Here is a 14,814-nt window from a genome sequence, read left to right on the forward strand (position 1 = left end):
TGTAGATGTAAAACAGAATGAGAAAATGAAAATACATTATCCAGAAGACACTGGCAACACAGAATACTATTGCGTCTGTGTTCAGGAACCCTTTGGGAGGGGATAGGTTCTGTGAACACCGGGTTAAAAGTCCTTACTCTGAGGGAAAATACATTCCTGCTGCTTTTTCATATTCATGTGAATTAGAAATCTGCTTGCAAAGGAGGTTTCACTGTAAGGACAATCCCTGAAATGACCACTGTCATGAAAGCTCATGTCTAAATAGCTACCTGTAGGAGTAAAAAAATAAAGATACTCATTGTTTCCAAAGTTAGTTCCCATTTTATAGCCATAAAATTATGTTTACTGCAGTCTGGAAAAGATCAAAATGCTTCTAAAAATCAAAATATTGAAGGCTTATGAGTGATTGATAAGACTTAATGTTGCCAGCCCAACCCTCTTTCTCCAAATCTTCTCTACCAACTAAAATTTCCCAGGGTGCCAAGGCAGATGACAGTTAGTGAAGAGAGCAATGGGATTTACAGAAATCATATTTTAATTATGTTTTTTGAAATCTTATAGCAGTATCTTTTATAAATTTAATTACCATCATATTACAAGGTAATAAACTGAAGCTGAGGCAGGTGAAGTGACTTAACCTGACCTTACTTCAGGAGGGCTGGGCACCTATAATCTTATCTACTGCGAGGTCTGAGATTGGGAGGATTGTGGTTCAAAGCCAGCTTAGGCAAATAGTTCACAAGATCCCATCTCTAAAAAATAATCAGAGCAAAAAGGACTGGAGGTGTAACTCAAGTGGCAGAGCACCTGCTTTGCAAGCACAAAGCCCTGAGTTCAAACCCCAGTCCCACTAAAAATAAATTAAAAAAAACCAAAAAACCCCAAACCCAAAAACAACAACAACAACTCCAGGAAGTAAGCACCAATCAATGGATCCAGTAAATCATCTTACTTTCTTCCTCCTCTTTTCTGCTTTTCCAGTACTTACTGAGTCCTAACTGTGTAAAGCACATTAGGGGGCTTACCTCTTCCCTTTGGCTTCAGAACATTTTCTACTAAGCCAAGGGTAGATACTCCGCTGGCAGCAGAGAGAAAAGAGGTGAGACGGTGCAGTGAGAGAGGTGCTCTCAGATCTGACCTCCAGTGCCTACCACTGTTCTTGCATGTTCTTGCCCAGAGCATCCCAACAGGTAAGGCCCTTGAATACAGGAGTTATTTGATTTCTGTACCATAAAATACTGACAAGGGAATAAAATAACATGAAACTAGGTCTTCCAGCAAGCTCTAGCCTCTCTGTTCCTCTCTGTATAAGTACTTCAACAAGTTAAATATTTTCTAGTTCCTGTGAGAATCTAAGCAAAGACTAACAATTTTGTAATAGCCATCAGCTTATCTTTCTCTAACCACAACATACAAATTGTTGTCAGAAAAGCAGCTGAAAAAATATGCCTTGTCCCTTTTCAGGTGTTCTTTACTTCTCATTTATTCTCAAGATCCACCAGCACAAAGTATACTAAACTGTATATCATTCCAACATATGGGCCCCAGATCCCTTGGCCCTCGAATATTTTCCTTCTAATTTCACCATCCACCTCTAACTGGTTCTTATGTCATTGGTCTCTACAGTCAAAACAAAATCAACCATGTCCCCCAAACTCTTTGCCCTCTTTAATGCAACAGGAAAGAGATGGATTACAAACTGCTTATAGTTGGGCTGGGACTTTTGTTTTTCTGCAAGATATTATCCAGCAGCAGTAGGGACAAAAAGAAAATGCCTATAGTGGCAAGCTTCTTGCCCCCAACCTGAAGAACTCCAGCTTAACATCACTCAGCTGCCTACCTTCCACTGCTTGTCAAATAGAAAATACAAGAGCTGCCCTAAATACACAGAAGGGCTGACACAGAAAAACACATACTTCTCAACAAACCAGAACTTACATAGCACCTCTCAGCAAGCATTTTGGAGAGGAATGAAATAAATTAACATTCTGAGGACTTCAAATATAATTTCTAGCATTAAACCTATCACAGTTTTCCAATTCCCACTCCTCACTTACATCCCGAGAACTGCTTACCACGTATTCTGGTGGGGCCATGTTTCAGGGGACCCTGGACCCTGTAATGTGCTGCAGGAGTGGTAAGCATGTTAGGTACTTGACCATTCACTAGGCAGTTCATGCCCAGTACCTCGGTTCTTCATGACAACAACCCTGTGAGTTAGATTTTGTTTATTACTCAGGAAGCCAAGGCACAGAGGTTAATTTTTCCAAGTAGTAAGATTCAGAACGTGCAGGTTGACCAAAGAGATAAGATTACTCCCATTTTATAGCTAAGGATACTTTGGTTTAGAAAGGGAAAAATGACTTAAGCCATGACCTCTGAATAGGACCCAGACCATGTAGCCCAGTGGTCCTTTCCCCACACAGATGATGCTAGCTAAAGCCCAGTTAATGACAGGTGACCAAGCTTACTCCTGCAGACAATTCAATGAGTACATCCTATCTCCTTATGTTTACATTAGTCTACTAAGGAAAGAAAAATCCTCAAATCTCTGATTCTATTCCAAGTTCAGGACTCTTCTTGCCTATTTTAGGTTTATTATATAACGTAAAAAATAACTAGTCCATTCTGTCCTTGATTCATTTGAATTGAGTCTTAGGCCCAAAGAATCTAGAATAACTTTAGGAAGGTACTACTCTCCCTTCTGCAATACACACTCCCAGAGAACCAAAAATGCCAGGCACTCTCCAAGTGACAGAAAATTAACAAACATATAGTTCTCAAGGCTAGCTGATCCCACCATCAGTTTCTGAATCTATGGAGTCCCCAGCTTCACCAAGACAATGACTGATTCACTAAGTCTAGGTTGGGGCTAAAGGACAGTTTTTGTTTGTTTTAAACAAAGCAGCCATGGTGATCCTCATGATCAGTTAGGTTTGGGGCAACTAACCCAAGACATAAAAACCATAAGTTTCCCTAACTTCCTAGACTATTTCTCTGTTGTCAGCATACAAACATTTTTAAATTTTTCTAACTTAAAAATATTTTAGCAGCATCAGTAACAATAAAAGCCTTCCTATATCCTGTCATCTGGATTCTTCCACTTTTCTCAGTCAAGCAACTTCGAAGAGTGGTCTATGCAGATTTTTCACTTCATGCCATCCTACCCACCCATTCCTAGCCATTTTGCTTCTGTCATGGCTACTCCGCACTGCTCACCTCCCACTCTTGAATGAGTTGAATTCTCTATTTTTTCCAGCCAACAACACTTTCTTCCCATCTCCACAAAGCTTTGCAGTTTAAATCTGGGAGTTGGCTATTTTTGAAGTAAAAATAAACAACTGAAATAAAAACCAAACCAAACTCCTTTGACTGATATGCAAGACCCATTAAAATACAGCTCAATGCTATCCTATTTTCTGATCCTTTCTCTTAAACAGTGATCCATTCTGGTTGCACATTTTATAGCCAGCTTGTCGCGAGTACACCACCTAGACCAAGCTCAGAGGCCAGGACTTGGGTCAGGTGTCCTGGCTTGCCTTTATCATCCTGCCACTTAGCACACTATTGTAATTGCACTTGTTACTGATTTTTCTCTTCTTGCCTTTCCCCCTCAATGCGCATGTACACAAGACTAGGTTGTGAGCTCTCTGAGGGAAGAAACTTTGTTTTTATTATATTAGCATCCGGCAAAGTAACTGGCACATATTTGTCCCTGAGAGAAACTTCTTCTGAAGGAGAAGGAGGAGGAAGTCAGACTAGGTTTGGGTTTAGAGATAAAGACTGTCAAGTATCAGTAGGCAGAATTCAGCTATGGAGATCTCATCTCCAGCAATCTATTGTGGGAAGGCCATTAGACCAGGACTTGGGACACAAAATGTTTACCACATCAATACCAAATAATGTACTGCTTCATTTTAGATAGATCAGTTGACTTCTCTGGGCTGTTTCTCATTGAAAAAAATGATGCTGACACTTACTGTTGGTAAGTACAGCAAGAATGAAATCAAACTATAAAACGGTTCATGAAGTACAAAGACGCAATTGACTGGTTTTCTTGAGTATATTCTGTGTTTAGATTCACCACAGTTGTGTGTCAATATAGAATACTATTATTCACCTGTGTAGTCTGTTTCACTCTGTATACCTGGGATATTTCTGTGTGCAGATTTGAAGCTAAGCCAAGGAAACCAGTGCTACCTGATGGCAAATCCCAATCTCAATCCTTCTTCACTGAGGTTCGACAATAATCTTGGTTATAAAGATGAGGGAACAAAAGCAAAAAGAAAATCCTTTCTCCTTTCATTCAGTAAGGGTTTACTGTGTACCTGTTGTGGCAAAATCACTGGATTGGGAACTTGGCTTATGAAAAACAACTAAGAGCAGAGAGCCAAGTAGATGTCTACTATAACAGAGTGAAATTACAAAAAGAATGGTAGCTGAGTCAACCCAACTCTAAATGGCCACACCAGCTTTCACTGTCCCCTGGGTTTGGCAGAGTCTACCAAAATCCACTTTCTCTTGTGGCTCAGAGTCTGCTAAACCCAGCATATATAAAAAGTATTGTAAGTAAAAAATGCATTTAATGAACCTAACTTACCAAGCACACTAGCTTAGAAACTCACAGCACTGCAGATTCTCCATTGTCTACCCTTGTAAGTGAGCAACTGACCGGAGGCTGTGGCTCACCACTCTTGCCCAAATTAGGAGAGAGGAGCATCCCACAAACTGCTATCCTGGGAAAAGACCAACATTCAAAGGTCTACTGTTTATACTGAAAGCTTCACCTTCATGCCATCATAAAGTGAAAAATCCTAAATTGAACCACTGTAAGTTGCGGGCTATGTATATTTTAAAGAAATATAGACATAGCCAATCATGGTCATTTGCTATGGAAGGAAGGAAGCTGGGAAGCCACTTATATAGCAGAACAGACTACAGCCTCCAGGGCCCACCTGTACCTCCTGTAGCATTTACCTCTGTAACGTGACTTTTCAATGCCCCTTACACCCCGTGAATCCTGTATCTCAATGAAGACTGCAACGTTACCAAGATCGAAGTTTGCAACTTCAAATGCTCTTTCAATCAAACACAATAAAGAAAGTCCAGACACTTTTCCTTTCAGCAAGAAAGACTAACTCCCACTTCCACTCTCACCTCAATTGCATAACTCAAGAGAGCAAGAGGCAACTTTCCTTGGACTCTTCAAATAAACTCTCTTTAGGGATCAGGCCACGCACAAGAAAATAGCACAGCAGGAATTTGAAAGAAAAAAAGAAGAAAGTGAAAAACTAGGGATAAAAGCAGGAAAGAACCTGAGCACAACATTACCGACACCATAATATAACACATATGCTGTCAAACTTTAGTTATTTGAATGGAATCAGGGATAAGAAGTCAATTTAGAAAGTAGAGATCTGGCAGGGGTGATTTTAAGAAAAAAAAATGCACATGTGTGTTGGATGGATGGACATATGACCTAGTTTTGGATAAATGAATCTAACAACAGTTTATAATTTATGTGAGTCTGTTTCCAGCTAGTCTGAAAGGCAATCTGAAACTGTGTTATCAATTAGGGGCCCATTGATGGATTATATACAGTCTGAAAGAGCCTGGGGCTAGACATCTTACAGATGTAAATATCAGACATGTGATAGCCTATGGAGTGCATTAATTCTGCTCTGAAAAGAGGCAGGAGCTGCAGAAGAGGAAAAGGGGGGACTGAGGTCACTCTTCACCATCTACCACTGCTCTCATGTTACAAATAACTGCTCAAGGATGTGGACTTTGGGATGCAGCCACTGCCTGGTGGAATGTCACAAAACTTCAAATGCAAGCAAGTAAATTCTTAGGTACCTAACTATGGCCAAAAGCTGCTTATAAATCTAGCTGTGTTAACTCTGCCATGAACAACTCTTCATAAGTAGTAGGTTACACTTAAGACATGGTTCCAGAAATATCAGAATTCAAGATTTGGTCTTTAACTACATTCTACTGAATTCTGCCATGTCTACCCTAGTTTTCTTATTCTACTATCTCCCACTTACCAACAATCACAGAAACAAAACATTTTGCAGGGATTCTTATTCTTTATTCTTTGAGGTGTCTTATGCCTTTTGCACAATAGGCAAGTGTTCTGGTGTGAGTCACACCTCCAACCTTCGTAGAGGTTCTTGATCATTTGTGTAGCTTAGTTTTACTCTAAAACCTCAGTAACAGAAGATCATCACAGTCTCATGAACAGGTTTTTAACTCTGAGCACTTTCTATCTGGGCATCTCCGAAGCATTTCAAACTATACTCTCACTACCCCACCACATGTTAAATCTAGTCATTTCCCCAAAGCATCCTCCACTGCATTCACAGCAAAAGCTGAAGTGGCCAGTAAAGGAAGGCTTTCAGTGATCCAATGACCTCTCTGACCTGATCTACTCTCCCCCTGTTCACTCCACCACGGCCACAGTGGCCGTCTTGCAATTTTTCAGCACACCATTCTCCCAGTCTTAGGCCTTTGCCTGGGACGCACTTCTTCTAATAATGATCTACAACTCCCACTTATGCAGATCTCATCAATGTGCTCTTCTGTGAAATAGTAAGTCAGTCTCCTTCTCTTCCTCCCACCTCAAAAGGCAAATGAACAGGATTACTGACAGCATCTATCTCTGTCTGTTTTGTGCCACTATATTAAAATTCCACAGACTGAGGAATTTATAAGTAATAGAAGGTTACTTGGAAGCCAGGCAGTCTAGAACTGAGAGGGTGGATCTGCTGAGGGCCTTCTTGTTACATCTTCACATGGTGGAAGGCATCATATGGGTGAGAGAGAACAAGAGATTGAACTTGTCGTCTCAAGACCTTTGAAAAATGGCATCACCCCACTCAAGAGGGGGGAGTCTCACAGACACATTCACACCACAGCAGCAGTCACTGTCATCATGATATGTATATTTACTTGTTTAAAATATCTCAACCCCCCAATCATGAGCTCTTCATTTCGTTTACAGTTTCTGACCTAGTATTTGTCAACTAGAAAGTGCTTAATAAATAACTGTTGAACAAATTCTAATTGTACGTATTTATTCTCATTAGTAGATAGGGGCCCTATCTTAGTATTCACTAAGAAATGACTACCATTGCTACTAATGATGGCTCTAGAGGGTAACGATGTGCTCATTATCAGAAACATGGAACATACGTAAAATAAGGAAATGAGGATGAGGCCCTGGTCGCAACAGTTTCCAGATCCTCCAAGGTCTGGCCCACCCACTGAGGGGTGGCTCTGACAGGAGAGGAGAGCATCATCCCGGACCCAAGGGAGCATGCAGCACCTTCAGTCTGCTCCAGTCCACCATTTCTTATTGTTTCCATCACATAACCAGGAGGTAATGGAGCATCAAAACTCAGCATTGGGATGACGGTCTATTATCAAAGATGTATTAGGAAAAGCACTAAGGAGTGAAAACTGGATTTGAAAGTACAGCCAATCCCCCACATCTGTGAATTTAACCAACTTCAGGTGGAAAATACCCAGGAAAGAAATTGAAATCTGTACTGACCAGGTATAGACTATATGCTGTAACAACTATTTACATGATATTAGGTATTATAATTAATCTAGGTTTGATTTAACTTATATGGAAGGATGTTTGCATAGGCTATATGCAGATATTGCACCATTTTATATTAGGGCCTTGAGCACCTGCAGAGTTTGGTTTCCACAGGGGGCGTCCTAGATCCAATTTCCATAGATAATGAGGGACTACTATAATCTATAATTATCTCTTTAAAAATACTTCCCTGATTATAAAAGCAATTAATGCTTAGTTGAAAATCAAGTAAATAAGAAAGCAAAAATACCCGCTGTTCTATCACTAAACAGTAACAACTAAAACTAATGACTGGATCTCTAGATCTTATATAGATGAATAACGCAGGTTTTTCTTTATTGATTCAAATGGATACCTCACAAGTTACCATGAATTAAAAAATATTAAGTACACACAATATTAAATTACCTTATCTATTTTGGGGAAATACTTAAATCTGATTCTATTCAAAGATTTCAATTTCAACTTCAAATCTTCAGACTCAGCATCATGCCCTATATTACTAAGCATTTTTGAGGGAAAGAGGTAAACACTAAATTTGAGAACCTGGAGAATCAAGTGCTAGCTTTGTGCCTTATGCAAAGAACCTTCTATGATTTTCATTACATGATTTTCTTCCATAATAATTAATTTTCTTTGCCCATTCCATACCCTATCTACTCTCTTCTGTTTTTTAATGAAAAATATTCTCATTTAGCTTTCTTTCTAGCAGTAAATTTCACTGGCTCCAGAAGACTTCTAGGTTCTCTGACCAATTTTAAAAAATGATTGAATGTAATTTTATATATATATACACATCCATCTAGAAAATATGTGCCTGGCAGATTTAGGTTGGACCATTTATCTAGCAGTAAAGCTTTATTATACCTAAGAAACATAAAATTTACAACTCTTTCTTTCTAGCACCAATAGACTACCTGGTTTGTGTATACAGTTCCCAAAGACTACAATTTCTCCCCCCAGACAGGGCCTGGAAGGGGCCTCATAAGTAAATATTCTGGTCCTCTGGCTTCTCTTTTGGGTTTACATATTCACAGAGACCTGAACTTTGGGAAATTCTTCATGTTTAAAGATTAGATCCTTCAACATTCCAGCAATAAGGGAAGGTTTAGGACCTTTCTGAGACTAAAATTCTTCCTTGTAAAATCTGAACGTTCTATTTCTAAACATTTCTAAAAGTCCTTCCAGCTCTGAGTGAAACCTCTATGTCTGAGATCTATTAGTGTACAATGAACACAAGACAAAACAGGAGAGGATATGGAGTTGAATTCCAGGGCCAGGGAGCAGAGACATTATGGTACTTTAAGGCTGTAAGTAGTCATATAAACAGTTAGTTATTACTACTGCATGTAACTGAGTTCCAGTGAGACAAGGAAGCAAGTTCAATCTCAATGTATACAATTTTGGTGCTGTTTACTAGTAGGGAACTCTCCCATCATTCTTCCAGAATACCAAAATATTCAAAATTTCAAATAAGGAATGTAAATGAAATCCAACACCTCTTATTGCAACAATAACTGGGTCTCTAAAACAACATTTAAAATCACAAATGCAAAAAAATTGCAACAAATGAGAAAATGGGTTGAAGAGCTTGGGGAGGTCTTGATGGGCACCATATATATCGCTGTACAAGAGATGCTTAACACATGCCGGTGTGAGTTTTTTTCTTTCTTTCCTCATTGGAGGTTAATTCTCAAAAATATTTGAGGCAATAAATTTATTCAACTTAAACATGGTGGGATATAGTTCATTACTGACCTGAATTTAAATCTCGTCCTGGATTGAAGGCTCGGCTATTAACAGTAGTAGAAAGTCGATCACAACTAATCGTTCTGGATACATTGGTATTAAAGTTCCCATCAAATCTGAAATGATAGAAAAGGATTAAAAAGGCTTATTTGGTGGTCAACTGATCCAGAAAAGTGAACCAACAAAAATAATCATTCATACTGTGTACAAATAGGTCCATAAACAGAATAGTGACTAACGTTAAAAACCTAAATATTAAATACTCAGAATGATGTGAGAAGAAACTGACATCAGCATTTAGAAAGTGTAGAGATCAAGTTCAATGCCAAGGAGTTAAACAGCAACTGAGCTTCAAACCAATGTTTTCTAAGGAACCTGAGATATTACCCTATCATTAATAAAATAACAGAAAATTTAGACGAGCTCTGATATTACATGTGAAACGGTATTCTTTAAATTATCTTATCTGAAAATAAGTGAACAAGTACAAATACAGAGAGTAGAGAAAGGGAAAGAATGGTTGTGAAGTAAATAAAAAAGGTGGGAGTGGGGACTGGATTTAAGTCTCTGTTCTGTCACTACGAAATATGCAACCTTGGGAAACTATGTGAAAAACAGATATACTACAATTTATTTTCCAAAGCTGCCCAAAATGTTAGAAATAATGTATAAAAGTTCTTCTCGAAAAACATGGCAATTAGCTGTGTCTGCCTCAACAGTAGCAGAACCAGAACAGCACTGGTATTCTGATTAATACATAGTGGTGGAATCAATGACCCGCTAGAGAAAATAGCAATCTGATCAAATACGACAGGGACATGTGCCAAGAAACTTCTAACACTCAGGAATAGTATTAAGTGAGCTTAGTCTAAAAGTTTCAAACTGAAAGATCTTACACTTTCATGTAACCTGTTTACTGTTTAGGATTTCAGAATTTTACAGGACTCTTGAAATTTCTAACAGATACTCAAACTCAACCTGACATTAGATTTTTTAAAATGTGTTACAATATATACCTCAGATGTCATTAATGAAGTTTCATTAACACTTAAGTAGGAAAAATGCTCCTAAAGACCAAGATCCATTTGCTGATTCACATGAATTTTGATTATCTGTTGGTCACGTCTCATAAAATACAGGAACTACTGAATGGAATTGATTGTGTAGGGTGTTAGGTTTTCACAGGGTGGATCATTTTCAACAGCAAAAGCTAAAAAATCTTGTTTTACTACATGTCACCTCAAGAGGAGGTGACTGGATTTCAAAAGTCCTTTATTTCTAGCCCCTAACACAGTGCAGAATTACATCAACAAAGTCAACTGTGCCTCAACGGACACAGTTGCTTCACGAACATAGTTGCTCCTCCTTGGACCTGCTCCAATTTGTCTAGACAAGAAGACTACTGCCTTGAAAGCCACAGATGGAGAGAAAAAAAAAAAGAGAGAGAGAGATTAATCCAGCAGCAGCTGTCTGTACGTATGCTGGTCAAGTGACAGCACCATACTCTCACTTCACTTCACTTCACACGCTACCTAACCACACAAGTCTATTCTGCCACAAACGCCAGATAATAAACATTTTAGTTTTTGTTGCCACAACTCAACTCTGCCACTGTAGTGGAAAAGCTGTCATAGAGAATACACAGAAAATTGAATGTGACTATATTCCAATAAAAACTTAATAAAAAAAAATAGGTGGTGTGTCAGATTTGCTTTACCTCCCGGTTTAGACCAGGGAAATCCAAGAAAAGTGTCTTAGAATATGTGTGACTTGGCTCTGTCCAATACGGTAGCCACATGTGACTACTGAGCATTTAAAATGTGTATAACTGAGACAGTAAATTTTCTAGTTTATTTAATTTTAGTGTGAATAGTCACTGCACAGTTGTTGCCACATTGGACAAAGGAATTCTAGAAAATTCTATTTGCCTGGCTATCCTTTAAGTCTCTGTTCATATATGACTTCCTCAGAAAAACCAATTCCAAATAAGAATGACTTCCCAAGTCTATGACAAGAGTCTCAAATCATGTGTCATAATGTTAAATTTATGGTTCTATTTGTGTATTTTTAAACACATTTTAAATCAATCATTTAACCAATTAATTTTATTGAGACAGCATCTTGCTACATGGCCCAGGCTGGCCGCAAATTTGCAATCCTCCTGACTCAGCCTACAGAGTGCTGGGAGTACAGGTGTGTACCACCCTCACCTGGTTTCTCTTTGTGTATTTTTGATAGATGAACTTTTATGAGTCCCATAAGGGGACTCACTACATCTTGTTCACTGTTGTACGCAAAATGTTTAGCACTGTTCTTGTCAAAGTAGATGCTCATATTAACTGGTCTTTCGTGAACACTGTAGTGCCTTACCCCTGTTATGCATTCTTATTGAAGGCTCCAGAAGTCTTAGCAAGTGAAGACTGTGACTCATCCAAATAGTTATAAAATACTGAATGCCTAGCTACACCAGAAAGACCTCAGGTGCATGCTGGAATGTAGATTCCTAGAATCTACCCTTGGAGAGTTTGATTTATTGAGTTTGGGGTGAGGCCCAGGAACCTGACTTTGACAGGTTCTAGGAAATGAGAAGTCCTCCAATCCTGCCATGAAAATTCTTTTAGAAATAAAGCAATAGAATAGCTTTCTGCACAAGCATAGGTACTTCCCAGTATGCCTAAAAGACCAAGGACAGAGGGTCTTCTGATTTGATTTGGGTCAAAACAAAAACAAAAACAAAACAAAAAAACCTCAGCAGTTCTTCAATATGTCTGCAGTCAGAGCTGGACTTTCTTATACAAATTATGAATGCTTTTTATATCAACTGATTTCACAGTAGAGAAAAATGACACCAAGGATCATACAGCAAGTCAGGGACCTAAGAGAGACTAGAACCCATCACCCAACTCCTTTTTGGAGATGACCTACACACCACTCTGCATCACTTAAGTGACACATAAGGAAGAACTTGCAGAAATGGGCAGCTCAGGAGCTCATATTGAACAACAAATCCTCCTGGGAAGGGTAGGTTCAGAGACAGTCCCCTTTGCTTGCATGGAGTGTCCTAGGCCAGGACCTCTGCTGTCAGCCCCACCCCTTCAGAGTTGAAGTCCAGTGCTGAGGATGCATATTCTCTGGGCTTTTGTGAAATGAAAAGTGGAAGACTAAGGAACTACCAATACAGTTATTTCACTTCCTTTACTGAAAACACCATTGCTAAGAGCATTAAAGAAAACATTTTTAGAACAAAAATGGAAGTGACTCATTAACAAAGCAGGTGCTTGGTAAACATTTGTTGGCCATAAAATGATTTCACCATGCAGTGCACATCATTGATAACCTACCCAGCCTTCTCTTCCCACTCACTATCTCTCCACCTACACAGCTAACCACATTGTTCTCAATACATGCTCTCTGATGGAACCCATCTTTCCAGTGTCCCCTTCATCCATTCTTGAAAGCCAGCTCAACACATCTTCCTCCCTCAAATTTCTCCTATCAGTCCAGCCAAGGAAGAATCCTTCTTTCTTCAAGCTAACCAGTTCCATTCTACTTCTTAGTTATAAGCCCATGTCATTTTCCTGTTTTTCATATTGTTTTGTAATTGAGTTTAACGCAGTATCACAGTCCTATATACTAGGTTGGTTTTAGATTCTGCTCCTCTCAACAGAACAACAATCAGTTTGTTTGGGCTCCTATAACAACAACAAAAGCATAAACTAGGTGACTCAAACACCAGAAATGTATTTCTCATAGTCCTGGAAGCTAGGAAGGCCACGATCATGGTGGTAACAGATTCAGTGTCTGGTGAGGGCCCACTCTCTGGTTCATTCTTGGTACCTTCTCTCTGTGCACTTGGTGAAAGGGGGCAAGGCTTCCCTTGCCTGGGGCCTTTTTTGTCAGGGTACTAATCTCATTCATTCATAAGGGCTCCTCATGATCTAATTATTTCCCAAAGTCCTCATCTCCTTATGTGACCACACTGGTGATTAGGTTTTAACATAAGAATTTCAGTGGGGAGGGACCATTACCATTCAAACAATAGCATCGAGGAAAATTTAAAGATAAAATTTTTTATAAACAAATGAGCAAATTATCTTACTTATTTTGCCTTCCCATGAACTAAAATAAAGATGCATTAGATGGGGGTGAGTAAGCAAAGGTTTTTGTTATATAACCCCTGTCAACTAACCCGTCACCAGGCAGCTTCTCCCTAGAACCTTTCATGCAGTTGGGAAGTCTTAGCTTCCCCCAGTGGGACTGTTACACTATACTATCCTTGAGAATAAATTTCTCTCTCAGATCTGGCACACTGCTGGGAATGTGGGGTATGCCATAAATTCTTATTGGTCCACTGAGGAATGAGAAAGGGCAGAAAGCTAAGTCACCAGAAAGCTCTGGGCATTTTATTCAGTAGTGTTCATTGAAAAGATACTTGATCTCACAATTTGGATTACTTTGAGTCCCCTACATGTACTGCATCTCACCCATTCACCTGCCAAGTTCACTTGGAAAGCCCAGAAATAAGCCTACTCAGTGGCTTTTTCTCACTCCTTATGCTACTGGTGCATCAGTCAGGTAAGGAAGTGGATGTCAACAGGGGCTTAAGAGATGAAGGAGGAATAGGGTATCCAGGGCTGGTGGCCCAGTGAGGGTAGCAGAAGTAATTGCTAGAAACAAAAATAAGGGCGATTACCTCTCAACCCTTTTCTCACACACACTAATACTTATTTGCTGCTTTGTACAGACTCTAGACTTACTAGACTCCAAACACAAGGGGAAAAGGTGCTTAGCCATCCTCGTTGCATTAGCTACTTCTGGGTCCTAACAGAAGAGTTGCCTGGCCAAAGGCAGGAATGCTTTTAATGTACGTGTGCCTGTGAGAGAAGCAATTTATAAAAAGCAGCATACTGTTCGTCCTGATTTGGAGACTGTGGAACTGTAAAGTGATGCACAAGACACTTTATAAAAACATGTCAGTTACGCTGAGGGGTTGCCCAAAGGATTTCCCACTGAGAAGTATATTAATGGCCAGTCACATTTATATAATTCTAGGTTTATGAGAAGGTCAAGAACTGACAAAATCATAGTTTTTCATATAAAATAAGTAAGCAGTTCAATTCAAGGGTTTGGTTTACTTCACTCTTTATAATTGTGCTTTTAAAAAGTTAGTAATGACAATAGAAAATCCTATCTAAATCTCCTTTAGACCTTGACTTTAAAAACCCTGTGTAATGATAAAGCAAGAGCACACAAGGGAGGTGTGAGGATAGGTAAGACACCCAAAAAACTAGATAGCATTTGTTGCCCTCAACGCAGAGAAACTAAAGCAGATACCTTAAAAGCAACTGAGGCCAATAGGAGAAGGGGACCAGGAACTAGAAAAAAGGTTAGATCAAAAAGAATTAACCTAGAAGGTAACACCCACGCACAGGAAATCAATGCAAGTCAACTCCCTGTAT

General features: G+C 39.2%; 1 protein-coding gene across 1 annotated transcript in view; it reads right to left on the bottom strand.

Annotated features, from left to right (window-relative positions):
* Cachd1 (cache domain containing 1) overlaps positions 1-14,814 on the bottom strand; it is a 200,526-nt gene that overhangs the window by 63,552 nt on the left and 122,160 nt on the right. The window contains exon 4 of the mRNA XM_020184245.2: positions 9,365-9,471. Within this exon, the coding sequence (XP_020039834.1) occupies positions 9,365-9,471 (107 nt within the window). The remainder of the gene's footprint in view (positions 1-9,364; positions 9,472-14,814) is intronic.

This window comes from Castor canadensis, chromosome 7 (assembly GCF_047511655.1).
Source record: "Castor canadensis chromosome 7, mCasCan1.hap1v2, whole genome shotgun sequence".
Classification (NCBI taxonomy): domain Eukaryota; kingdom Metazoa; phylum Chordata; class Mammalia; order Rodentia; family Castoridae; genus Castor; species Castor canadensis.